At 46.8% G+C, this 26,606-nt stretch overlaps 1 protein-coding gene across 6 annotated transcripts; it reads right to left on the reverse strand.

Moving 5' to 3' along the window:
• Positions 1-10,873: 10,873 nt before the first annotated feature.
• Positions 10,874-24,905, reverse strand: LOC136497775 (protein SET DOMAIN GROUP 41-like). Of its 6 annotated transcripts, none has more exons than XM_066493634.1 (8): positions 24,615-24,746; positions 22,901-23,678; positions 22,406-22,445; positions 22,230-22,330; positions 14,201-14,299; positions 13,517-13,675; positions 12,781-13,231; positions 10,874-11,234 (listed from the first exon to the last, which is right to left on the reverse strand). In XM_066493634.1, the coding sequence occupies exons 2-8, from the start codon at positions 23,657-23,659 to the stop codon at positions 11,053-11,055; spliced, it is 1,791 nt and encodes a 596-aa protein (XP_066349731.1). In that variant the 5' UTR covers positions 23,660-23,678; positions 24,615-24,746; the 3' UTR covers positions 10,874-11,052. The 6 variants fall into 6 exon arrangements, 4 of the variants coding, with proteins under 4 accessions (XP_066349731.1, XP_066349732.1, XP_066349729.1 ...); XR_010769424.1 differs by adding an exon at positions 11,355-11,483 and having other exon boundaries at positions 11,097-11,234; positions 12,781-13,675; XR_010769425.1 differs by adding an exon at positions 11,351-11,483 and having other exon boundaries at positions 11,103-11,234; positions 12,781-13,675.
• Positions 24,906-26,606: the final 1,701 nt, after the last annotated feature.

The following is a 26,606-nucleotide window of genomic DNA, read 5'->3' on the forward strand; positions in this document are numbered from 1 at the left end:
TCCCTACGCGAGCTTGAGTGGAGGGAGGAAAAAGGAGAGGAAAGGGCTCGCTTGACAAGGGAGACATGCGAGCGACCGTGTCCCCAAAAGAGGAAAACAGGAGGGGGTCTGGTATGGGGACGAGGGCGAGGATCAAGAGCCGACGGATGCCGGGAAAAGGCGAAAACGCATAGTGCACGAGTACGGTGGATGTGGCGTAATGTCGTGGTTACACAAGGATAGGGTGCTAGTGGCCCTTGACACGGACGGTGTCCGCAGGGCACGCGGCAATAATGACCTGGCGTGCGTAGTGCGGGCGAGCTGGTCATAGGCTTGGGACATGACGTCCACTCATACTTTTCCAATCACTCCCTACTACCTGAGACTAACTCTTCCGGGCTGCTCTTCTTTTTCTTCCCTTTCTTGTCCACAATATGCGCCAACCTTTTGTATAAACTGAGATCACGGTATACATGCTTCCTCCAAAACCACATTCTCTTGTTTTCTTTGAGGGGACACCATTTCATCAACCCGTTGTGGATTTCCCGTTCAAACACCCGAATATTTCCAAGAAGAATATTTTATAGCAAGAGTGGTACAGTGGTGTAATCTGGCAAAGGTGCTGGTCAACAACCTCGATACCAGCGCGTGCCAAGCAGCGTCACCCTGTGGCAGCTATTCCACATGGGTCCTCGGTCTCGTCGCGGCACCATAAGCTACTAACCAGAACACTTTACCAACTTACACGCAGTGAAAACAGTGAGGTCATAGACCACAGAAATAAAAGAGTATTGCAAGGGAAGATTTAGACAACAAGAGTTCCCTTCACAACAAGGGACAATGAATTCAAATCTAACAATGGATTTGATTTAAAAAGATTCAAGTGTTCTGCTAGGACATCCACAATTAGTCAATACAGTGGCCTATGTTATCCAGTCACGGCTGGTCTGCTAGCATCTGAATGGTAACTTCTCTTGTCACCCACTTAACGTCGTCTTGACAATCCTAAACACATCTAATGAGACCTAAGGGTAGATGGACGCAATAAACACAACAAAATAAACAAAATGCACATTCCAAGGTCCTTATACTGGTACAACATACAGGCACTCACTCGCCCATTCTCGACACATCGTTCACCTTCCCTATGATTGGACAACCTCAACAACTACGGATGAAAGACACCACTAACTACTAGTACATCCCCCAAGGCAACTAATCTACTTTGCCGGACCACACATCTTTATTCCCGGGCTCGGTGGATTCTTCTACCGCAGTGGCTGAGTGAGGGGAAGCAAAGGTTCTACTTCTGACACTTCTGAGGGTGAGGGTGTTGGAGGTACTGCAACAATGGTTCTCCTTCCTTCTGATGGGTGGACAGGGATTCCCTCCACGATCAAGGGATCCTACCGTTCAGTAGCCAGCGTCCTCCGCTTGGCCTTGGTGACAAGGTAGGCCTCTCCCAACTGATGGGCATGCTGATCTTCAGCCTCCTTTAAGGCTTCCGACATGGCAGTCTCCCAACTCTCTGCGGCTACCGCACTGGCATGCGCTTTGGCAAGCTACACCTAGAGCATCCTAGAGAAGATCTCGGCTTCCTTGGCTCGCCGAAGGCACTTCCTCGGCTCTATGGCCTGCCGGTCATACTGCTCATCTAGAGCAAGCAGGTATGTGGTCAAGTGCACCATGATTGGACTATCTTCTTGTGCATCCCGCCCTTGCAAAGCCTCCATGTGAGCCCTCCATGCACGTCAATTTTTTTTCCAAAGGTGGAAAGAACCTCATGGGGGTACGAGCAATGGGCTCTTCATAGATCTGGCAAAGGTACCGCAAGGCTTTGCAGGCCACAACCTGATAGGTGTCGATGAAGTGAAACCCAGTTGCGATCACATTCCAGGCTTCAGTGATGCCGAGGAACTCCTCACTCTTCCCAATGTAGACGGTAACTTCACACCGCTCAGTGCCATGCTTTTCATACTCACAGGCCTCATACTCGGGGCGATCCTTGACTCTGAGCTTTTGTAGGGTGGCATATAGGATTTTGGGAAAACCCTCAGTGTTCAGGCTGTAACTACTAACCCAGGCTCTAGCCATCCCTGGCGGTGGTTGCAAGGAAGGACTGAGCGAAAAGCTTGCTCAAAAGAAAAATCTAGGTGAGCTAAAGTGCACCGAGTGGTGGTACCAACGGCTAGGCCAGGCCCTGCTTATAATGGCAGAGCGATCAGTGGTCCTGGCGTAGTCCACCAAGGTTCCTGCTTGGGCCACTTCAAATGAATCGACCAATTTTTCGTTCATCCAAGGCGAGCGATGTTTGAGGCCATTAATGACTAGTACGACTATAGGCAAGGGTCCGACAAGAGTGTAGAAAAGAGTACGGGGAGATGTGGGTCATGGCAGGCATGAACAATAGGCGAATGCGAAGCATGAAGCCATAGTTCAGCAGTAACTTCTGAATAGGAATGAGTCAGTCGTGCATAATACGACACGCGTGACACCTATGGATGGCGTATCTGCAAGCAATACGGGAACTACAATGCATAAATAGGATATGCATGAATGCATGTCCTATATGTCCTTCTACTGTTGCCAACATATAGGGCAATTATTCTCAGATTTTTGGCACATTGTTCTCTCCCTATAGCTAGTCGATACTATCAGACTATGCTCAGGGTCAATATACCTGCAAAAACTTGATTAAGCCTACCTAAGTCAGCAGAGTGTCATCGATCCTGGATATATAACTATAGTAATAGGGCTACTTATATAACTTCGCATGCAACATCCTAACTTTGTGAAAAGAATTTGTTGCCAAGTTTTAATTTAGAAATAGGTTTTGAAGCTTTATTTCCTCATTTTATGCTCTGATACCACCTATGGCAGAACCGTCCAAAATAACACACTTACGGAGGTGCTTGTCTTCCACTAGACCCTAAGCACCCTGAAGGTAAGCTACATCAGGCAGTTCCATCGAGCACACCCCATGGGAGAACCCAAAAATCCATATTTTTCTATCAGGATCACAAATGAAAGAATAAAGCTTACAATTTTTTTGCCATTTCCTGCATCACTTTTCATGCAACATCAGAGTATACTATTTATTATTTATAATAGCAGAATATAATCATATTATCAGAGTCTCAGCGGAAGTAAAATCATTTAATGACAAGTTAAACATTAACATGGTGATCCATTATATACATCATAGTAGGTTATAAATTTTTCATTGTAAAACATTTTGGGTGAAAGTTTCAATTAAACTCTATGTCCGCAACATTAAGGAAATCCTCGCTGAGCCCACCAGGAGGTTTCCACACGCAAGTGTGAAAGGTCCTAATGGCTAGAGGGGGGTGAATAGCCTAATAAAAATTTCTACAACAACACTTAACCAAATGGTTAGACAATTATGAGGCGAAGCGAGTGTTGCGCTAGCCTACTCAAAATGCAAGCCACCTACCACAATTCTAGTTTAGATAGTGTCAATTCACACAAGAGCAATGACACTACCCTATGTTAGTGTGCTCTCAAAGGCTAACTAAAGAGCCACACCAACCAAGTATGCAAGCTCTCACAACTAGCTACACTAAAGAGCTTGTCAACTAGTTTGTGGTAAAGTAAAGAGAGTGATCAAGAGGGTTTTACCGCCGTGTAGATGAATGAACCAATCAATCACGAAGATGAATAACAATGATGACCAATCACCTCGGAATCAATGATGAAGACAATGATTTTTTACCGAGGTTCACTTGCTTACCGGCAAGCTAGTCCTCGTTGTGGCGATTCACTCACTTGGAGGTTCACGCGCTAATTGGCTTCACACGCCAAACCCTCAATAGGGTGCCGCACAACCAACACAAGATGAGGATCACACAAGCCACGAGCAATCCACTAGAGTACCTTTTTGGCGCTCCACCGGGGAAAGGTCAAGAACCCCTCACAATCACCACGATCGGAGCCGGAGACAATCACCACCTCTGCTCGACGATCCTCGCTGCTCCAAGCCATCTAGGTGGCGGCAACCACCAAGAGTAACAAGCGAAATCCGCAGCGAAACACGATCACTAAGTGCCTCTAGATGCAATCACTCAAGTAATGCACTTAGATCACTCCCAATCTCACTATGATGATGAATCAATGATGTAGATGAGTGGGAGTCCTTTGGCTAGGCTCACAAGGTTGCTATGTCAATGAAAATGTGCAAGAGACTTCCCTTGAGCCGGCCATGGGGCTATAAATAGAGCCCCCATCAAATAGAGCCGTTATACCCCTTCACTGGGCAAAACGCGCTCTGACCGGATGCTCCGGTCAAACTGACCGGACGCTGGCCCTCAGCGTCCGGTCGCCCGATGGACGCCACGTGTCATCTCCTTCAAACACTGTTCGTCAGATCCCAACGGTTATGACGCTGACCGGACGCTCCGGTCAAAACTGACCGGACGCTGAAGCCCCAGCGTCCGGTCGTTTCCAGTAAGCTCCCCGAGGCATGTTTTTTCGACCGGACGCGTCCGGTCCACCTTGACCAGACGCAGACCAGCGTCCGGTGCTCAACCCTACCTACTGTGCCGTCTGACAGCTCGACCGGACGCAGCCTTTCAGCGTTCGGTCGCTGAGTGACCCAGCGTCCGGTCAGTAGACCGACGCCAGCATTATTTCGACCAACTCCATTTCAACTCTAACTTCTTCACCCTTGCTCAAATGTGCCAACCACCAAGAATTTTGCATCCGGCGCAATAGAAAATAGACATTTCATTTTCCCAAAAGCGCCGAATCCCGCCGAGCAAGCTCGGCGGGAGGGAGAGAGGGACCCAAACCCATCTCAACCCTACAACCACCTTGTGCACATGTGTTAGCATATTTTCACAAATATTATCAAAGGTGTTAGCACTCCACTAGATCCTAAATGCATATGCAATAAGTTAGAGCATCTAGTGGCACTTTGATAACCGCATTCCGATACGAGTTTCACCCCTCTTAATAGTACGGCTATCAAACCTAAATGTGATCACACTCTCTAAGTGTCTTGATCATCAAAACAAAATAGCTCCTACAAGTTATACCTTTGCCTTGAGCTTTTTATTTTTCTCTTTCTTCTCTTCAAGTGTAAGCCCTTGATCATCTCCATGCTATCACCATTGTCATGTTATGATCTTCATTTGCTTCTCTACTTGAAGTGTGCTACCTATCTCATGATCACTTGATGAACTAGGTTAGCACTTAGGGTTTCATCAATTCACCAAAACCAAACTAGAGCTTTCAAAGTGTCAGCTCCACATGTTCCTGTTACCTGCAACAGGGTAGAACAAATCCTGAGTACTCAATTGTACTCCGCAAGACTTATCCGTCAGGAGAAAAGAAAAGACTCCAAGGATATGCAAAGCTATCTAGCTTGTGGGTTATTGCATCTGCAGGAAGCATTACTAAAAGTGTGTCCTTATATTCAATTTTATTAGCATTCACCATAAGTTCATTAACTAATCACTCTATATAAGCACATGTGTTACTTTCAAGCAGGTGATAAGTAATTAGACCATTTTATCATTTTTCATATTCCAGTTCTTACTACGGTGCTAGATCGTAGACAAGTCGTATCAGATTATCCGGTGATTTGTGAATCAATGTGCCCAGTTGGGTACCCCAAAACACATGCACCGCTTGTACCCCAGGCACAAGTAGGACCAACCCACCACTCTCCTATCAAGGGGTCCAGGTCCCCGTCCAAACTTGGACTCCAAGCCCCCTCACCTGAGTCCCGGACTCAGTGTGGTGCTTAGACCTCCATCATCCTCGCCTCCAATCAGTCGGTTCGAAAAGAGCTAGAACCCACTATAAGAGAGCAACGAGTCTTCCCTGCTCCCACAAACAAGTATGTGCTCAGGATAATAAATTTATGACCTGACTAGAATCCAATGCAACGGACGATCCTTAACCGACACAGGTGGAACAAGCGCAATCTGAGCCTCGCTCAAATACCAAACCAAGTCTAGATCCAAGTACCATTCCGCCCGGTCTCCAATTATCATTCATATATTTTTTATGTGATAGTAATATAACAACAACAATAATATCTTTTCTATCTCTCGTGAGTGATAGGCAATCACTCAACTTCTACCAGAGTCCTATAGCATAGCAATATACATGATCCTGTCATACTAGTAAAACTCATAGGATAAGGACATATATATATATATATATGCAAGTGGGTTTCATTCAACTCCTTAAACTTAATGCACAAGCATAAATAAAGTGGAGAATAATAGGGGTTATGCACCGGAGCTTGCCTAGGTAAGATATAACCAAAAGTTAGCATTCCATCGTGGTGGTATGATCCTCTGGACCATCCTTTCGATACTCCAGATGACTCCATGATTCCTCATTATTCCTATAAGGGTATACATGGATGAAATGCAGAGACATAATTAACCAACTGCAACCGTGACTCGTAAAATACAATTTATGCCTCTCGAGCTAACGAGCTAGTTCTACAATGACCGTACTTAGGCTATGTATCCACGTTGCCGAACCAGACGTTATTTTCCAATGATTGTTTTAGCTATACAAACCCAAGTTGTTTTTTATTCCATTCTATCGATTTAATATCTATTCAAAATAGGGTATCATTATCTATCTAACAAACTAATTACTCTAGAGGTACAAAAATTATAGTGAGTAGATAATAATATTAGGAATTTACTGTAAAATTTTCAGAGTCAACACTATCACCATTTTCTCATAAAAATTCCAACAAGTTTAGGTCTTATTAAAACTAAGCAATTTAAATTAATTATGGCAACCCAAAAAAATACAAAATATATGAACAAAATACACTAATAGGTAGATCATGATTTTAGGAATATAACAAAATTAGTTTCATAATTTTTTGACACTTACACAAATTTATATTGATTTTTACAAGTTTGTCTCAGAATAAATTAAAAAATGCTTTAGAAAATGAAAAGGACTGGCGGCAACCAATTTGGCCCAGCAGCCCAACGCAGCCCTCATGGGCGCTGCCGCTCGCCAGTAGGCCGGCCCAACCAGCCCGCACGCTGCCGCTCGCCAGCAGGCCGGCCCAACCAGCCCGCTGCGCAAGCGCACCAGCATGTTTTGCAAACGAGTCCCTACGTTTTGGGATAATTAGTGTCGCCATGAAACACTATTGCAATAGACTCGAACTTTGCATCAAGCACCCTGGATTAAATCACCTTCTCAACTAGGGGGTCCCTGGCGCCCCCGCGCATGACGGCACGACCCCGCCCGACACTACACACCTATGCCGGTCGGCAGAGCGAGGCATTGGCTGACCGAGCAAGCCGATGAGCATCACGGGGCCAGGCCGAACTCCTGGACGGCGGTTGGGAGATAGACAATGACCCTAGCGCTCTGTCCGTGCTGCCGGACTGCCCGCCATCGCGGCACGAGCATTCCAGCGATCTAGGATACTAACGGAGAGGTAGAGACGGAGGGGAAGTAGCAGTGGCTCACCGCAGTCTGCGTTGTGGTGGCCATGGAGGTAGAGGAGGGCCGAGGTGACCTGGCCACGTGCGCGTGAGCACGGTGGCGTTGCTCTGAGGCAGACACAGCGCGTCACCATGCCATCGACGAGCATCACGGGGCCAGGCCGAACTCCTGGACGGCGGTGGGGAGATAGACAATGACCCTAGCGCTCTGTCCGTGCTGCCGGACTGCCCGCCATCGCGGCACGAGCATTCCAGCGACCTAGGATACTAACGGAGAGGTAGAGATGGATGGGAAGTAGCAGTGGCTCACCGCGGTCTGTGTTGTGGTGGCCATGGAGGTAGAGGAGGGCTGAGGTGACCTGGCCACGTGCGCGTGAGCACGGTGGCATTGCTCCGAGGCAGACACAGCGCATCACCATGCCATCGATGAGCACCCTAGCTAAAAGAAGATGAGCACCAGCCCTAGGGGGTCAAGACAAGCTCCAAAACATCGTCAATTGATCCTTTACTGTTGGATTTGGGCTTACCCCCAAATCGTGCTCTGTTTGGGGTGAGATGACCGACGGCTCGAAAATTCCCGAACCCGGCCGACCAGAGAGGATTGAGGGGCTCGAGCGGGTCAACTAGCTAGCCTACCTCCAATCCTAGGTACGGGAACACTGAATCGAAGTGGGATATCACGAACCACGCACACAAGCTTACGCCACGATGCGCTCCGTCGGCGGCTAGGCGGACGAGGCAGCGGGCTCACAGCTCGGACAACCTCGACCAAGGTTGCGTTAAATGAGCAGAAACACCCACACGGTGAGGCCCCAAGGGAGCATGCCATGAGGTGCCGAGATGGGACCGCTTGGCCTTGGCCGAGAGCGGGCGGCGGTAGCGGAACATCGAGCACGCGGGAAGAGCATTGACACCACGACAAAGGTAGTAGCTCGACGAGACAGCGGATGGTGGTAGCTACTTCGGGGTAAGTGGCTCGTGCGGTGAGAAAAGCGCCATGTCACCCTGACGGTGGCCGCCGTGGCGTCGGCCCAGCCCGGCGTGCGGCAAACCGCAATGGGGTCGGCCAATGGCAGTGACCACGACCGGGGCAGCCAACGGCAACGGCGTGCCCGTGTGGCGACTGCAGGGCAACGGGAAGGCGGGCACGGCACACGCGTGTGGCACGCCCGAACACGATGGCATAACATCGTGGATGCGGTGACCGCGACCACAGGACTGAACGATCGAAACCAATGTCGTGCACGCTTTTTAAAGCTAAACAAAAACAGTAATCGTCTCGTCTAAGGTTCAACCACTTATGCTAGTTCAAAGCCAACACTACCCGGTCCCTAACAAGACAATCGTTATGCTCAAAGAGTAGCTAGAGAAAAAGATAAACAAGTGCCTAGGTAAGCTCGTTACTTAAATGTTTGTTCACGAACAGAGAGCCAAAGGCATGCTTCCAATGTGTTCTAGTGAAGTTTGACCAATTTTTGAGTGAGCATCGTAACCCTTAACGCAACTACGCCCTGCTCTGTGCTCAAGCACTCGCCTTGATGCAACCCACTATGTAAAAACATGAGGTTAGTGTTTAAATATTTTAGTTATACCCTAAACATCAAAATGACGCTGTCTACTGCCTTTCCAAACTTAGAAAGGCTAAGGATTTCAATTTGGACTTTTGTCATCATTTTTAAATGGTCTAAACCCCTTTAACTTTACCCAACAAGTACATCACGCGGAAGTCTATACTTCATGCTAACCCATAGGAACAAAATATTTAAGCCCTTTTTAGGTATTTTCCACAATATAATTCGCCAAAGATAGCATTTTAAATATAAGCTTATTTGTTTGCCGACTTAACCAAAAAGAGTTGATTTAATTTCAAATCGATTTCTACGCTCCCCAAAATACTAGCTAACAATATTTATTCTCCAAAAATTTAAAATTGCATGCCCATCTACGTAACTTGCTATCTTTATTGATCTATTTCTCAGGCCATAATCTCAGTGCTTAGCGAGCTCGTAACACCAGTGGTGTTACAGCTGCCGGAGCCGTGCCTGGCCGTCGCGAGGCCGCCGGATACATGCCTGGCAGTCGCGGGGCCGCCGGAGCAGCGCCCGCTGGAGCCTGGCCGTCAGAGGAGAAACGCCATCGCGAGCACACCTTCCCCTCTCACGGCGAGCCTACCCGCACTCACCGGTGTTGTGGCTGCGCCCGGCCGTGGCCTCGCCGTGAGCCAGGGCCGGCCGCGAGATCCCTAGGCTGTTGCGCAGGAGCTGTGAGCCCTGGCCGGCCGCGCCCTCCCGCCCCTCTTCACGATATTTTTTTCCTTGCGCCGGTGCTCGCTGGGAGGAACAAAGACCGTGACTTTTTCCCACTAACGCGTGGGCCCAAGTTGTCAGTGTGATAGAGATAGAGGCGGCGATGTATCAAACACCTGGCTCCATCAGGTCCACCGGTGGAGCTGCTCCACCATGAATCTAGGTGAATCCCATATCTAATTTTTGAGCTGGTGGAGCTGTCCCAGGAAGGCCCTGGACTAGTAATAATCTAATATCACCCTTTTTGGGCAAAAAAAAAAATGAATCATGTGAAACGACTAGATATATTACTCCAATAAGATGCCAGGGGCGAGGAGCCACATAAATGGCAGTGGACAGCAGCACTAAGCTAATTGCGGTTCGTTACATATATGCTTACAAACTTATATATTTTCTGGACACAAAACTCTCTCTCTCTCTCTCATTTGTTACACTTAAAACCGGCTGATAAGCCGGCTGATGCTGATTTATTGTGGAAGAAAAATACTGTATATTTTAGCTGATAAGCCGGCTAATAAGTTGTGAACAGGCCTTTACACTATGGACTGATGCACGCTAAGTACTTTGCCGACCCAAACTGTTTACAAACCACGTGGTACAGTAGCATGTGGTTTTCAAGTGGCGCTTCATCGAACCGTAGCTGTCAGCAATCAACGGCTAGTCGTACGTGGATATATATAGATCGTCCCTCCGTCCTCCCCAAGAAAAAAAAATGATCTTACTACGTGACCGGTTGTCGGCAGTGCGCGGATGGGAGCACGTATACAGCATGCGGAGTACACATGTCCGATGATACACGAACATGCCCACAGTGTGTGTAATTACCAGCCGATCGAATGGCAGTTACATGACGATCTTTAAACAAAACATATATAGATTATAATCTTCGTTTAGGCACTCGTACACATGCAACCGGTGGAATCGATAAGCACTGAACGAAGCTCTCGGAGTAGTAACGGCAGCAGTTGAACGTGAACATGGGGGGAAATGGCAGCTGCCGTCAGGGAAAACACACAGCCACCTGCTTGCTTCTCTAGTCTACATGGCAGTCCACATCAATATCTGACTTCCAGTTTCGTCGGTTAAGCATACAAGGTACACATATAAGTTATGATTATACAAACATAACCAACCATCGTATTTCCCATCCATGCAAGTACAGACAATGCAGAGTTACATATCGTGCGTGTCAAAGCACAGTACAAAACGTAGAGTGGTACATACATACACTGATACACACCGGGGAACATTACACTGGAGTTACGATGGAGTTAATACAAAACTGATACCTCGACACTGGAGTTACGATGGGATCAACTATACATGTAACACATAATCCCATCCCATCCCATCCTGTAAACAGTGTTGTTCCTGCCTGAACCGGTAGTATACTCGTCCGAGCCGGGCTTGTTGTAGCCTCCACTGCAGTCAGTAGTGTCAGCCGTTTTCCAGTGACAAAATAGCAGCACTGGTCGTTGGCTTATTGGAGTTGAACCTATAGTGGTATATGAACATAAGAGCCAAACCTTTAGCCTTAAACATGTACCTCACTAATCATAAATACCAAAATATGTAGTATAAGCTTGCAGCTAGAGTTGAGTTTTGAGAAACTTGCTTTGCAAAAGTACGTTGAGGTGTAGTGAATGAACCACCATAAAGATAAATAAGAAATGGCAATTGCATGAAAATGATTGTTGTTCATTTGTTTATATGTTTCTCCACTACACTAGCATTATCGAGATACCTGCAAAGTGTAAATAAGATTAAAACTGACTAAAGTAATACTCCCTAAGTTCCGAATTATATGTTGTTCTGGTTTGTACATAGTAAAAGCTACGTATCTAGACATAGTATATATATAGATGCATAGCAAGAACCATGTATCTAAAAAAAAACCAAACACCTTATAATTTAGAATGAAGCTAAAATTGGAGAAGAATTTTTTTTTTTGGGAACAGATTTACATTCATATCAGGAGACACAAAGGAACAAAAACGAATACCACATTGAACAACTCACGCAGAAAGTCCGACTTTCAGTTCTACTAGTAACTTGACAAAGTGGGCTCATTCTGTCTAATTCAGTTGAACCAGACATCACTATTTTATTCATAACAATGAGCTGTTACCATGTCACTGAAGTCTGAATACATGATTTTTTTTTCTCTTTTACTTGCATTATTGCTAGAAAACAATTTCATCAGGACCAATGCCAACCTCCAAAACCCCTACCCAGGGAGAGAATGATATTCTTAATCAAGTGGACAGTGTTTTCAGTTCATTGAACCACGACAAAGTAGCCCAAAAGTAATGCGCATTTGTGTTCCTTTCCTTGTCTTATTAAAATGTCGCAAGAGAATCTCCTAAATAATTGCTTGGTGAATGTGAGACCACTCTTCAGTGAGCTGCCAAAATGTGCAACTTTTGTGATAAATGATACAAGCATCTTTCATCAACCATAACATCTTTAAAGAATAAATAAAATAATATTACTTGCACATTTGTTCAAACCATAAATGATTGCCTTTCATGGCCCAGCCACAGATTCCATGAGCCGCAAAAAATAAGAATTTGCATCCTAACCAGAAAGCGTGTGCATACTTTTTCGTTGCATAATGAGAAAAGTCAAGGAAAAAAAATGAATTAGAGATCAACTTTTGGATACAAAATCTAAGAACCCAGTTTCAGATAACTCTGTATTAAGTGAAGTTTGAAACCATAGATGTATGATGTAATGTGAAACCCAGTGCAACTGAAGATTATTAACTTTTCTTCATCAGAACAAACAGAAAAGTCAGAAAGGTACAATATCAATGGTACAACTTCTCAGTGACCAAAAAGTATAGAAAAACTTCTCAGTGACCAAAAAGTATAGAAAAATGGTGCTTGCATACAAATGAAATAATGAGCTTAGCATACAATCATATAGAAAATAAGCTCAACAGCCTTGATAATACACACATTGAACATTAACTCCTAGGAGCAAAAGATTTTACAACACACCTATGCCAAGAAAGAGAATTCATTGTGCAAGATCGATACCTTCAAGTAGATATTTTGCATGATCTGACAGATAATGTTGTGGACCATAGCATATACTTGCCAGATATTTGCAATAGGAGATACAACATAGAGCCAAACTAAGAATGCACTCCGTTTGTTTCTTCGTGAAACCTACTGGCTGATGTGCAGAAAGGTTGACATGATCTTCCTCAGAAAGGACAGACTGATATGTTGTTGTTCCAAGCATACTAAATTCCATGGGGTTCTTTATCTTTTCCAGGCTGGGTAAACTTTGCACTAGAAACGACCAGCAATGCAATGACAAAGATAACATTTGCTTGCCAAACGCTTCACAGGTTGATCTAAACTCATGGTATGGTGGAGAATCATTTTTTGTAGAACTTGTTGGACATGAAGAAGAGCTGAACCGAGCCTCAGATATATTTTGCCTTGTCTTTCCCTTGATAGACTCAACAAGATATAACAGAGACTGTCCAGTATTTAACAAAAAATGAGACAGGGGAATCATAAAAGAACATTCAGATAAGAACAAATGGTGTGTAGTCCCTGCAAGTAACAATGAATACGCTGCTGCTGCTCTAGCCATTCTAAAAAAGTCATCAGTATTTTCTCCATCTAAACAGACAGCCTCTAAACTTAAGGCACGAAACCGGTAAGCAGAGGCAAGTGTCATGTAAGCAGTAAGACAGATATGGTGAAGAGGGTGTAGTATATGTTTTCTCCCTGAAATTTCCTCTTGCTTCAAACCACTCACCAAGTTATTGGAAAGCATGCTTTCAATCATATCACAGCAAGCTTTAGGGTCATCATTTGACGTGTACTCAGATATTGCCTGTTGTAGTATATCACCCAAATCCTCAATCGCTGGAGTTGTAACAGTATCCTCTGCTTTATCCAAGTCCTTCGCATCACACTGGATTAAGTAGGCACATCAACACTGATTAGGAAAATTAAACATTTTCCACAAAAATTACAACAACCAGCAACACATGAAATAAGAAAAATGGACCTGCTACAAATGTATAGAATGGGCACAAAATAAAATATCAGTATTAGCAGTGGCTGAAAGTAGAGTCTGTTTGTTAACTACACATGCATAGAGCTAGCTTTACCGATATGGCTTTAGTTTTCCACTGACCAGACTCCCTATTTTAGTTTTATTCTTCTCTTTATTTTATCTCTGCTTTCTCAGTGGGATCAGTTTGCTTCCTAACAAAGAAAAGCTAAGTTTCAAATACCATCAATTGTTGTTCAAAGTGTTATGGCAGAGCAAATTGATGCAATTTGCTAATAGTTTACAGAACTGTGCAACAATGTAAAAGTAGGAAACTCTAATCACTTATAAACACAGTACAAATGCTTCATATCAATACTAATGAAGCATACTAAAAGAGGCAAGTAAATAATCAGAACATTTTCTCTCAGATTTCATTCTTACATTCAAAATAAGATCAGTGTATGGCTCTGGTGATGCAATACAGCGCTTGCAAGAACAAATAAATTTATACTTTGACCACAAATCAGAATGTCTTGCTTCCTGTAAAGATTTCTTATGAGCATGCCAACATAAGCGAATAAAATATTTAATTTGAAATACAATCAGTACAAATACCATGAAAGTTTATTTCCATCTATGGACATTACATGTTGGTCTCAATCTGGTACTTTGACAATATCGCCAAAATTTTACTAAAATAACCATTATCCATTGACTAATCATTCATGGAAAACATTAGTGCTGTAGTATAGAAGGCTACATCAAAACGAAAGGGGCTGTTGGCCCCCTGGATCTTCCACACGGGTGAGCCGACCGCCCACCGACGTTGCCGACCACACACTATGACTAGAGGTAGAAGGGAGGGAGAACAGAGCGCACACACATAGCACAAGCACCAGCGTTGGCCGGAGATCTGCAGAGGAGATGGCAAAACTGAACCCGCTCACTTTACTGAGTTGCAGTGGGAAGCTATATATACAACTCTACCCATCTAATCCTAGTACACAGACATGTCAGGCTGCCAGCAGCAGGGGAGCCCTTTCGGTGCCTGCCCCTGCCGTGCGTAAAGAGGAGAGCAGCAGATTACTTAACAATTCTTCCCCTAATCCCGCTGCTAACCCTAGAACCTCCTTCATGCCGATCATCTTCTTCAGCTCCGTGAACCGAAGACGGCCGAGCGGCTTGGTGAGGACGTCCGCGAGTTGCCGACCAGTTTCGATGAACTCGATGACGATCTGCCCTCCATCGACACAGTCCCTGAGGAAGTGGAACTTGACGTCGATGTGCTTGCTCCGGTCGTGGAAAACCGGATTCTTCGCGAGGGCGATGGCGGGCTGGTTATCCACCATCAGTGCTGGTGGGTGAGCTTCCACACCGGTCAGCTCGCCCAGCAGCCGGCGCAGCAACACAGTTTGGCATGTCGCTGTGGCCGCAGCCACGTACTCTACCTCGCACGTGGACAGCGCCACCACCTTCTGTTTCAGTGACAACCATGAGATTGGAGCCGAGCCGAGGAAGATGAGCACGCTAGAGGTGCTCCGCCATCCGTTGATGCCCTCCGCCATGTCTACATCGTTGAACATAGTGAGCTGCAGCCCACTTCCGCTGGTCTTGGGGATGACGATCCCCTGATCCACCGTCCTCTTGACGTAGCGCAGCAGCCACTTCACCGTGGCTCAGTGATCCTCTCGGGGATCCTCCATGAAGCGGCTGACGTAGCCCACGACGAACGCAGTGTCCGGCCTCGTGTGGACTAGGTAGCGCAGACCACCGACGATGCTCCGGTAGAGTGTTGCATCTACCTTCGCCGTGGTACTAGCCTTCGTTAGCTTCAGCAGCTCCTCCATCGGAGTCACGCACGGCTTGCACACAGCCATGCCGCTCCGCTCCAACAGCTTCGAGGCGTACGCACTCTGACCGAGCGTGAACGCCTCCTTCCCCTGTCTCACCTCGATGCCGAGGTAGTAGGAGAGCGCGCCGAGATCGCTCATTCAAAAACGAGCCGCCATCTCGCGCTTGAAGCTATCGATGTCCTCCGCACACGCGCCGGTGACGATCAAGTCGTCCACATACACGCCGACGACGAGCTCCTCCTTCCCCCGTCGCTACGTGTAGAGCGCGTGCTCGATTGCGCACCGCGGGAACCCAAGCTCGCCCAGCGTGGCGTCAAGCTTGACGTTCCACGTTCGCGGGGCTTGCCGCAGCCCGTAGAGCACCTTGCGCAGTCAGAGCACCCTGTGCTCCGCTCCCTTGATGGCGAAACCCGGAGGGTGCCTACCGAAGACCGTCTCCGCCAGCTCGCCGTTGAGGAATGCCGATTTTACGTCCAGGTGATAGACCAGCTCGCCGTTGAGGAAGGCCGATTTTATGTCCAGGTGATAGACGCGCTAGTCCTTCGCCGCTGCCAAAGCCAGCAGCAGTCGGATAGACTCCATGCGCGCTACCAGCGCAAAGACTTCCTCGAAGTCGATGCACTCGCGCTGGACAAAGCATCGGGCGACGAGGCGCACCTTGTGCTTGACAATGGCGCCGCGCTCGTCCCGCTTGACCTTGTACACCTACTTCAGGCCGATCGGACGACATCCTGGAGGTGGATCGACGAGCTCCCAAATCTCGTTTTCCTCGATCGCCTTCATCTCCTGTAGCATCACCCGTCGCCAATTTGCATCGCGCTCGGCCAGTGCGAACGTGGGTGGTTCCTTTGCACTGACGAGAAGCAGCTCTGGGTCAATGAGCAGCCGACCCGCCAGGCCTGAGGGCCCTGTGTCGCCGACGATGTCGTCCAGCCTGCGGAACCACACCTTCTCACCGTCGTGGAAAGCATCCACGAACTCTGTGATGTCGCTTGGAGGTGAGGCGAACTCGATCGGCGTCGATGGAGTCTCCTGTTCCGCCGGAGTGGTCGGCACAACACCTAGAGTGCTCAGCACACCGCCTGCAGTGCTCGGCACTACTCTTGGACCGCTCGTCACCACTCCTGGAGTGGTTGGCACCACTGCAGGAGTGTTCGGCACCAGTATTGGAGTGGTCGGCACCACGACAAGACCTCTCGGCTCCGCTACGGGAGCGTTCGGCACCCATCATGGAGTGGTCGGCACCACAGCAGGACCGCTCGGCACCCCTCCCGGAGTGCTCGGCACCGCCCCAGGAGTGCTCGGCTCTGTTGCTGGAGTGGTTGGCACCTCCTCTCCAGCGTCTCCACCACCGTGGATGACCAAGTGCTCGACGACGAAAGTACTGGTGAAGCCGCAAGCTTCCCCCGTGCCCGGACTATCCCAGTCCCAGGCACGCCTCGTCATGTTCGCGCGAGACAACCACCTTGCCTCCGCGTGGGTCATAGAGCCAATACGCCTTGGTACCTTCCTCGTAGCCCAGGAGCACCATCGATGTGCTCCTATCCTCCAGCTTGGTGAGGACCGGCTTCGTCTTCCTGACGTGGCCGATGTAGCCGAATGTCTGGAGGAAGGACACGCTCGGCTTGCGCCCATACCAAGCTTCGAACGGCGTCTTTCCCTTCAGGGCCTTTGTGGGCGCGCGGTTGAGGATGAACACCGCCGTGGTCACTGCCTCACCCCAGAACCTTGCCGGCATGCTCTTGGCCTTCATCATGGATTGAGTCATGCCGACCACCGTCTAATTCCACCGCTCCACCACGCCATTCTGCTGTGACGAGTACGGCGCGGTGTGGTGTCGCACCACACCCTGACCCGCGCAGTATGCAGCGAACTCCACCGAAGTGAATTCGCTGCCGCAATCAGTCCGCAGCGCATGCAGCTTCTTGCCGCTCTCTGCCTCCGCGTGCGCCTTGAACTTCTTGATCACCTCCGCCGCCTCGTCCTTGCTCGTTAGGAGTTGCAGCCACATATAGCGACTGCAATCAGCCACGAGCAGGAGGAAGTACCATCGACCACCGTTTGTGGCTGGCGTGATTGGCCCGCAGAGATTGCCGTGGACGATCTCGAGTGTCCGCCGCGCGATACTTGGCCGCCTTTGGGAACAGCAACCTCCTCTGCTTCCCGGCCAGGCAGCTGTCACACAGCTCGCCTGCATGCTTGATGTGGGGCAGCGTTCGGACCATCTTCTCCAGCCGACCGAGCGCGTGGAAGCTGAGATGGCCGAACCGGACATTCTATAGCCACGGCTCCTCGATGTGCCATGCTGCCAGGCACACCAGTTGCTCCACCTTTAAGTCGAGCAGGTACAATCGATTACGTGAGCGTTTTACCTTCGCGAGAAGACGCCGCTCCCGATCCCGAATCTTCAGGATCCCGCTCTCGATCAGTACCTCGCATCTGCGCTCGTCCAACTGCCTGATGCTTGAACACAGCTACGGGATGTAGTACACATCTATCAGCGTGCGGTGCTTACCGTTCTAGCACCTGAAGATGATGGTGCCGCGCCCTTGGATCGCCACCCTTGAGCCGTCACCGAACTTCACCGTGCCGGTCACGTTGCCTTCAAGCTCAGAGAAGGCTTCCTTGGAGCCCGTCATGTGGTTGCTGGCGCCGGAGTCCAGGAACCACCGCTGCTCCTGCTCGCCGCCCACACGTCCGAGGTAGACTTGGGCGCGCGGTTCGTCGAGGTTGACAGCCTTCAGAGCCTTGCCGTGCCCTTCCACTGCCATCACCTCTCCCTTCTCCTTCGCCTCAACGTCGTGCAGTGCACAGAACGTCGCATCAAGAGAGTGGCGTCATCATCCTCATTAGCCTGCGCTAAATGAGCCTCAGCCTTCTTCCCCTGCTTGTGATTTGGACACTCCTTTGCCCAATGGCCCGTCTTCCCGCAGTGCCGGCAGGCGTTGGAGTCAACCATCTTCTTCTTCATCGAAGAAGCCTTGCCGCGGCGCTTGCTATCGTCACCGCGGCTGGAGGAGGCTTCCCCGGACTTCTTCATCCGGGCAGAACACTCCTCTGTCAGCAGCAGCTTGCCGCTATCCGTCGTTGCTGTGGCCTGCTCCATGCGCTCGTCCACCGCCCGCAGATGACCTGTCACATCCTCAATGGTGAGGGTGGACAAGTCCAGCATTGTCTCTATGAAGAGAGTGATCTGGATGTACTTCACCGGCACGGAGTGGAGGTACTTGGAGACCGTCTCTTCTTCATCGATGGTGACGCCGTGGCTCCTCAGCTTGCTGATGAGCGACTGCAGGCGGAGGGAGAAGTCCTCCACCGACTCACCATCCTTAATTTTGAGGGTGGCGTAGTCCTGCTTCAGCAGCTGGGCCGTCACCACCTTTGCGCGGTTGGAGCCGACGCGCATCGCTGTAATGGCCTCCCGCGCCTCCTTAGCAGAGTTCTTCGCCCCCAACGGCTCCCTGTACTCCGCTGGCACAGCAGCGAGGATAGCCTCCAACGCTAACATGTCGTCTTCTTTATTGTCGGTGCCCTTGTCAATAACCTTCCAGAGTCGTCGGGCTCTGAGCTTGACCTTCATAGTCACCGCTGAAAGCTCTACTTTGGTTTTGGTGAATTGATGAAACCCTAAGTGCTAACCTAGTTCATCAAATGATCATGAGATAGGAAGCACATTCCAAGTGATGAAAAAATAAAGACCATGACATGATGATGGTGATGCCATGGTGATGATCAAGTGCTTGGATTTGAAAAGAAGAAAGAGAAAAACAAAAGGCTCAAAGCAAATGTATAAATGATAGGAGCTATTTTGTTTTGGTGATCGAGACACTTAGTAAGTGTGATCACATTTAGGATCGATAGCCGTACTATTAAGAGGGGTGAAACTCGTATCGAAATACGGTTATCAAAGTGCCACTAGATGCTCTAACTCATTGCATATGCATTTAGGATCCAGTGGAGTGCTAACACCCTTAAAAATGTTTGTGAAAATATGCTAACACATGTGCACATGGTGATATACTTGATGGTTGGCACATTTGAGCAAGGGTAAAGAAGATAGAGTTGAAAAGGAGTTAGTCACGCTGTGACCGGACGCTGGTCTTAGTGGGACTGGTGCGTCCGGTCAATGATACAGCAAAGACGCTGACATCGGTCTTCGACCGGACGCTGGGTCATTTGGTGACCGGACGCTGACAGGGTGCGTCCGGTCCGGCTGATGTGGCAACGCACAGAAGAGTCACCGCGTGACCGGACGCTGGGTAAGTCCGGTCGAGCATGACCGGACGCGTCCGGTCGTGAAAAGTCGTCTCTGGATGCTTACTGGAAACGACCGGACGCTGAGGTCAAGCATCCAGTCACTTCGCAGCAGCGCGTCCGGTCATCACTTGACCGTTGGGATCGGGTGCTCTGTATTTGAAGAGAGGGGACACGTGGCATACATCGCACGACCGGACGCTGGGGTCCTGCGTCCAGTCGATATGACCGGAGCGTCCGGTCACCCCGTGTTGTGCCCAGTGAAGGGGTACAACGGCTCTATTTTGTGGGGGCTTGTATTTAAGCCCCATGGCCGGCTCAAGCTCACTCTCTTGGCCATTTGCATTGACATAGCAACCTTGTGAGCTTAGTCAAAGCCCTCCCACTCATCTACATCATTGATTCATCATCTTTGTGAGATTGAGAGAGAATCCAAGTGCATTGCTTGAGTGTTTGCATCTAGAGGCACTTGGTGTTCGTGTTTCACTGCGGGATTCGCTTGTTACTCTTGGTGGTTGCCGCCACCCAGACGGCTTGGAGCAGCGAGGATCGTCGAGCGGAGGTTGGTGATTGTCTTCGGCTCCGATCGTGGTGATTGTGAGGGGTTCTTGACCTTTCCCCGACGGAGAGCCAAAATATACTCTAGTAAATTGCTCGTGGCTTGTGTGATCCTCATCTTGTGTTGGTTGTGCGGCACCCTATTGAGGGTTTGACGTGTGATGTCAATTAACGCGTAAACCTCCAAGTGAGTGAATCGCCACAACGAGGATTAGCTTGCCGGCAAGCAAGTGAACCTCGGTAAAAATCATTGTGTTCATCATTTGATTCCGAGGTGATTGGTCTTCATTGGTATTCATTCTTGTGATTGATTGGCTCCTTCCTCGACACGGCGGTATAACCATCTTGCTCACTCTCTATATTATCGCAAACTATTTGTCAAGCTCTTTAGTGTAGCTAGTTGTGAGAGTTTGTTAGTTTTGTTAGTGTGGCTCTTTAGTTAGCCTTTGAGAGCACACTAACTTAGTATAGTGACATAGTTATTGTGTGAATAGAAACTACATAAACTAGAATTGTGGTAGGTGGCTTGCATTTTTAGTAGGCTAGCGCAACACTCGCTTCGTCTCATAATTGTCTAACCGGTATGTTAAGTGTTGTTGTAGAAATTTTAATAGGCTATTCACACCCCTCTAGCCATTAGGACCTTTCAACAGCCCACTCGCCATAGTTGGTACAAGTCAGCGTCGGCCAACTGGTGCCGCTGACCTCCCGCACCGTGTGCATGACGACCTCCTGTCTTGGCTGGGCAGCTACAGCAGCGCCGCTGCTGTCGCCCATCTCCAAACCGTCCGTCATCGCCAGCGGTTAATTCGGCGACGACGCTTGTACGGCTCCGATACCACTTGTTGGCCCCCTGGATCTTCCACGCGGGTGAGCCGACCGCTCACTGGCGTTGCCGACCACACACTATTGCTAGAGGTAAAAGAAGGGAGGGAGAACAGAGCGCGCACACACACAGCACAAGCACCAGCGTTGGCCGGAGTTCTGCAGAGCAAATGGCAAAAATGAACTTGCTCACTTTACTGAGTTGCAGTGAGAAGCTATATATACAACTCTACCCATTTAATCCTAGTACACAGACATGTCAGGCTACCATGCTGCTACAGTGACTAGATGTGACAGCAGACCTGACTTTGGCGCCTGCCTCTGCTGTGGCTACAGTGCGGCAGGGGAGCCTTTCGGCGCATGCCCCTGCAGCAGCTACAGTGCAGCTGCAGGAGAGCCCTTTCGACGCCTGCTCTTGCCGCGCGTACAGAGGAGAGCAGCAGATTACTTAACAAGGGCTAGTCAACATTTTGCTTTCCTCTGCTAAAAAGCAGGGAAACCAAAGTTCTCAAAACAAGTTGACAATTTTATCAAGTTGCGTAGCTATGCACTAGACGCTGGTGTGTAACTTGCAGAATACAGTAGGTGTAACCGTGTGAGTAAAGATAATTTTTTGCATAAGCATACAAGCAATACACTACTAATCAGGGCACTGTATCATGTATCAACAAACAACAGCTGCTCAAAAGAAACAAAAGTACCAAAACTGAGTGAGACTGTTATGTCCTTTGATAATTTGTACTAAATTACAGTCCAAAATTCTAAAATTAAGGGCAAATATGATATATCGGTCATGTAAACATTAAATACTGGGCGTGATAGTAACTCAAGTAGCACACACTACAATGAACTGCACAAGTAAACCTTGATTAGATTCTTGGAAACATATATATTGAGATCTATAATATCATGGATATACTGACTTAATGTGTCAGGGAAAACATACAAATATGGGTTCAGAAAAATTCAAGAAATAGTACCCTGGTCTGGAGAATATCAATGTATGTTATGCAAACTTCATCTCCCTTGTTAATTGGTTTTATGCAACGAACAACAACTCTTGGGCCATATTTGCACAGTGCTAGAAAGAGTTACAGAGAAAGTTTAGAGTGATGAATTTAACAGTTGCACGTGAAAGTCGAATGTGATGAAGTACCATGAGTAGAATGATCTTCTTCATATTGCCAAGCATGCCACTGCAATAAAAACAAACACAATAATACACTTCACGATTTTGTCTCAAAGTAAATACTAGATAAGTAAGTATTGTCGAACTAGAATGTGTGTAGTCAAACTTTTGAAATTTTAAACATGAGTATCTTCATAAATATTTAGATTTAGCATGTGAAAATGGCATATACTAGAAAGATATTTTCATGTTATTACATTTCTTATTCTACAAATACATTACAATTGAATTTATTGTCACAAACAAGTGTTGTTTGATTCCAACTATTTAAAGTTTGAACAATTGGTGGTCAAAGAAGTGTTTGGGAACCATATATCTGTATAAACATTCAAATAACACTTGTTTATGATAATGAAAGTATGTTGTGAACAGTATTCAAATATTTTTCCTTACTCTTTATATGAATTGATACAAGCAAAAGTTTAGTAGGTCCTAAACAAAATGGTCATTATTTTCCTTTACCACATCAGCTGCAACTCCTTTGCTAGCAGGGACTACACAGGATTTTGATTTCTGTGAAGCATAGTCTTCATTCCTTGGAGCCAGTACAAACCGGTAAGAAGCACTGGGAAAGCAACTATGGTTGAACCATGAGAAGCTTGGGCCATACACTGCAACTCCCATAGCTAATCCTTCACTAAGTTGCACCTCAACACTATTGATAATCACTGCCCATAATGCCATCTTCTCAAGTTTAAGCCTATCGGAAAAAATAAAAGAAGTATGTGCCCTTGATTTTCTGGCAGATGACATCAATAAGCTCCCCTCCAGCATCCTCTCAGCAATAACCTCACCTTCCTCCAAAACTTTCTCAATACCACTTGCTGAAAGTCCACCAATTCTACTGTACTTATCAATTGAATCAGACGAAGCAAGACCATGCATCTCAAGCACATAAAGAAGGCGGAGGGCAGCACGCAAATCACTGGTTCCTTCACTAACATAGGAAGGGGAGGCTCTCTTGAGGTGGTCCACAAAGAAGCAACATTCACCAGAAGAAAAATGCACTGCTGAATCTGCACCAAAGCACTCTGAACAGCAGTATCGAAGAGAACAGCAAATCGTGCAAGATACTACACAGGGGGGTTGTGGCAGTAACTTGGTGAAGCACGATGAGCAATGGGACTGGAGGAACACATCATGTAGGGCGGTGGCATAAGGTGCGATTTCCCCAGTTAGGTCCTTTGACGTGCTTACAGATTCCCGGGCCCTCATCTCCATTGCCAACCTTTGAAGCTTCCTGGCCAGTTGTGAAGTTGTTTGTACATATAGCATATAATTAGAACTTTCGCAAATAGAACAGAACTTGTTTTATTTTATATTTCTTTTTCATTTGTTTGCCATTTTGAAGTAAGTTGCCCTTAACTTGAACAGAACAGAACTTGTGCTCCAACACTTATCAGAATTGATTGAGGCCCATAACTTGAGAGAACCCAATGCTTATCAAAATTGAACTACTTGTTCCGAAGTAATCTAACCACCTTTACTGCAAGCACCCCGTAACACGCGAAAAATAATATCCCAGCTTTTTCCTCCAAAGTCCTCATATGATTAGGTGAAACGGGAACAAAAGCAAATTTGATCAGACAAAGTCCTCATATGTAGTGGTTGGATAATAAGAAAAAAAAAAGGTTGATATGCTCCCAATCCACCAGTGGACTCGCTAACTTGGTCTAGAAACAACAAACCCTTACCCTAACGGGCTAATGGCTAAAACTAAGCAATGGTAGATTCGGGAGAGGTTCTGCTTGCCTTAAGCCAAAGCAGCACCGTCCACGGATGAGGCGGAGATAGAACTTGCGACAGCTATGGAAGAGAGGAGAGGGTAGTCATGGGCCCACCTGAGTTCAAATGTCCCATACAAGACCCACATAGGAATTTAAAGCAGTTTCACATGAAAACATAGCTGAACAATCCAGAATACATCGCTCGGAGAGGTAAAATATGTGATTTGTCCATGACAAATCAATAGATGATGCGGGACACCAATTAATCTTCACTAGAGCATGATTGACAGGCAGTATGATAAATAACAATCTGCAATCTACATAACGAATTATAGTCTTGCAGAGAATGATGCTAAACAATCTGCATTTTTTATCTACAACTGGAAACTGAGAATCAAAATAGGGGCTAACTGAATCACTGAAATGGAACCGCATTTATATGTACTTACTTGATTTCTCCCAATTCTGCAAAACACAAATTGGCGAGTGCTGTCACCAATCCTCCAGGGCCCAGCGCAGGCACAGCTGCGCAGCAGTGCGATAGCGCCCTGTCTAGCGCCGGCTTTGATGCGTCGTGGCGCTGAGACCGGCCGCGCGCTCGCCCGTCGCGCGGTACCGCGTGCCGCGCCGGCGCCTGGCGCGCCCTGCTGTGCTGCTCGCGGCCTCGGGCCGCCGCGATGCGCGATGAGCGATGCACAGATGCCGCGCCGCCTCCTCGGCCGCTCAGTCTCCCCCCACCGTCGCCGTCACCACCACGTGCTAGCTGCTAGCCTGCTAGGCCCAGCTTCAACTGCCCTTTAGTGGGCCCTTCTTGCTTATAGGCACTGCATCATTGGGTCGAGCGGGCCTTTTTAGACTATGTAGGCCATGGGATGGGGTACTTCGGTCAAAATTGCTCTCTTGATTGGCAGTTGGACTGGGCCTCCGTTGAGATATGAGTAATTTTATTAATAAAAAAGGAAACAATTTTAAGCAAGGAACAAAAACATCGAGCATGTTTTAAAAAATATATTTCTAAATCAAAATAAATTTTCTAATAAATTCTAATAATAGATCAGGATTTTGCCGATTTTCTAATCGAGGGAGGCAAATTAGACTTGCATAGTACCTGAGGGAGATCAGATAGAATTTTTTTTCTTAAAAAATTGTATTCTCTAGAAAAAAAAAGTCCATTTAACACTCTCCTTTAATATCTCTCAACTATTACGGTAGTCTAAACTTTGTGCCTCATTTATAAAAACCTAGTTTTTAAGCTTCTTAAATTTTAAAGCCATTTCTCGTGACTGTTTTTGGATTGCCGCTTTGTGTAACGTAATGCCACGTCAACCACACTACGTCAACCGTGAGGGGATAAATTAAAATTGATAGTTTAGGTGGTAAATTGGACTATAAATGTTTTTTTTTAAATTTATCAAATATTTTTCCTGTAGAATACGTCAACCACACTATGTCAGCTGTGATGGGATAAATTAAACTTGATACTTTAGGTGGTATCAATCGGACTATATTTTTTTGAAAATTTATCAAATAGTTTTCCTGTAGATTATATGCGATTAAAAATCATATAATTTAGTATAATATGAGGAAAATCACAAAAAATTGGTTTATCTTAGAAAATTATTAAACAAGTTCCAAATTTTTTTTTCTAAAATCATGCTTTACCCTACGGTGTCTACATTGAAATTATTTAAATATTTTATGGACTTTTTGTGATGTTTATTTGCTAGTATATACTTGTGTTATCTATTATAATTATTTGTTGACCAACAAAACCACGATAGAGAGTTCCATCCCAAAATGTATTATGACTAAACTGTTGGTTCTGTTGTAAAGCGTAGGTATGTTGGCTAGTAGTATTATATTATATTAAAGAAAAGAGTTTATATATATATATATATATATATATATATATATATATATATATATATATATATATACACACACCTAATATTAAAGAATGAAAGAACTCTTTGATCATGTCTTTCTTTATTCTAAAAAAACTGCCCTCGCATGTTTCGTGTCTTGTACGTGGCTCTGACTCATGATCCATAATCATATGAGTTAGAACAAATTGCATCTAGCGATAATACTTCTGATTTCAAGACGTATTGGTTACTTTGCAACCGGCGTTTTTATATTACTACTCAAAATATAAAACGAGATGTGCACCGACTACAATTCTGTCCTATGCAATAACAACATTGAAGAGACGGCTTTCCATCCGTTCTTTAGCTACTCTCTCAGTCATGCTTGCCGGAGATTCTTAGGTATTCATTGGATCCTCACAAGTGATTTCTTCCTGATGATGCAAGCAAAGCATCATTGTGCTTTCGGGTAAAAAGAAAAAGATGTGCTGCACCGAGGGAGGAGGGAGGAGGGAGGTGGTGGTTGAGTCCAAGAGGTAGAGACAAATTGTGCCAATGCCCGTCCGCAAACAATAG

The sequence above is a fragment of the Miscanthus floridulus genome, chromosome 12 (assembly GCF_019320115.1).
Source record: "Miscanthus floridulus cultivar M001 chromosome 12, ASM1932011v1, whole genome shotgun sequence".
Taxonomy (NCBI): Eukaryota; Viridiplantae; Streptophyta; class Magnoliopsida; order Poales; family Poaceae; genus Miscanthus; species Miscanthus floridulus.

Excerpts from the sequence above, each read along its gene's own strand:
- LOC136497775 (XM_066493635.1), bottom strand. The coding sequence starts at position 23,659 with ATGGAGATGAGGGCCCGGGAATCTGTAAGCACGTCAAAGGACCTAACT. Across the intron at positions 22,331-22,405 it reads AGAAGATCATTCTACTCATG|CACTGTGCAAATATGGCCCA; the intron begins GTACTTCATCAC and ends AACTCTTTCTAG. Across the intron at positions 11,235-12,780 it reads TGCAAAATATCTACTTGAAG|GTTCAACTCCAATAAGCCAA; the intron begins GTATCGATCTTG and ends ATACCACTATAG.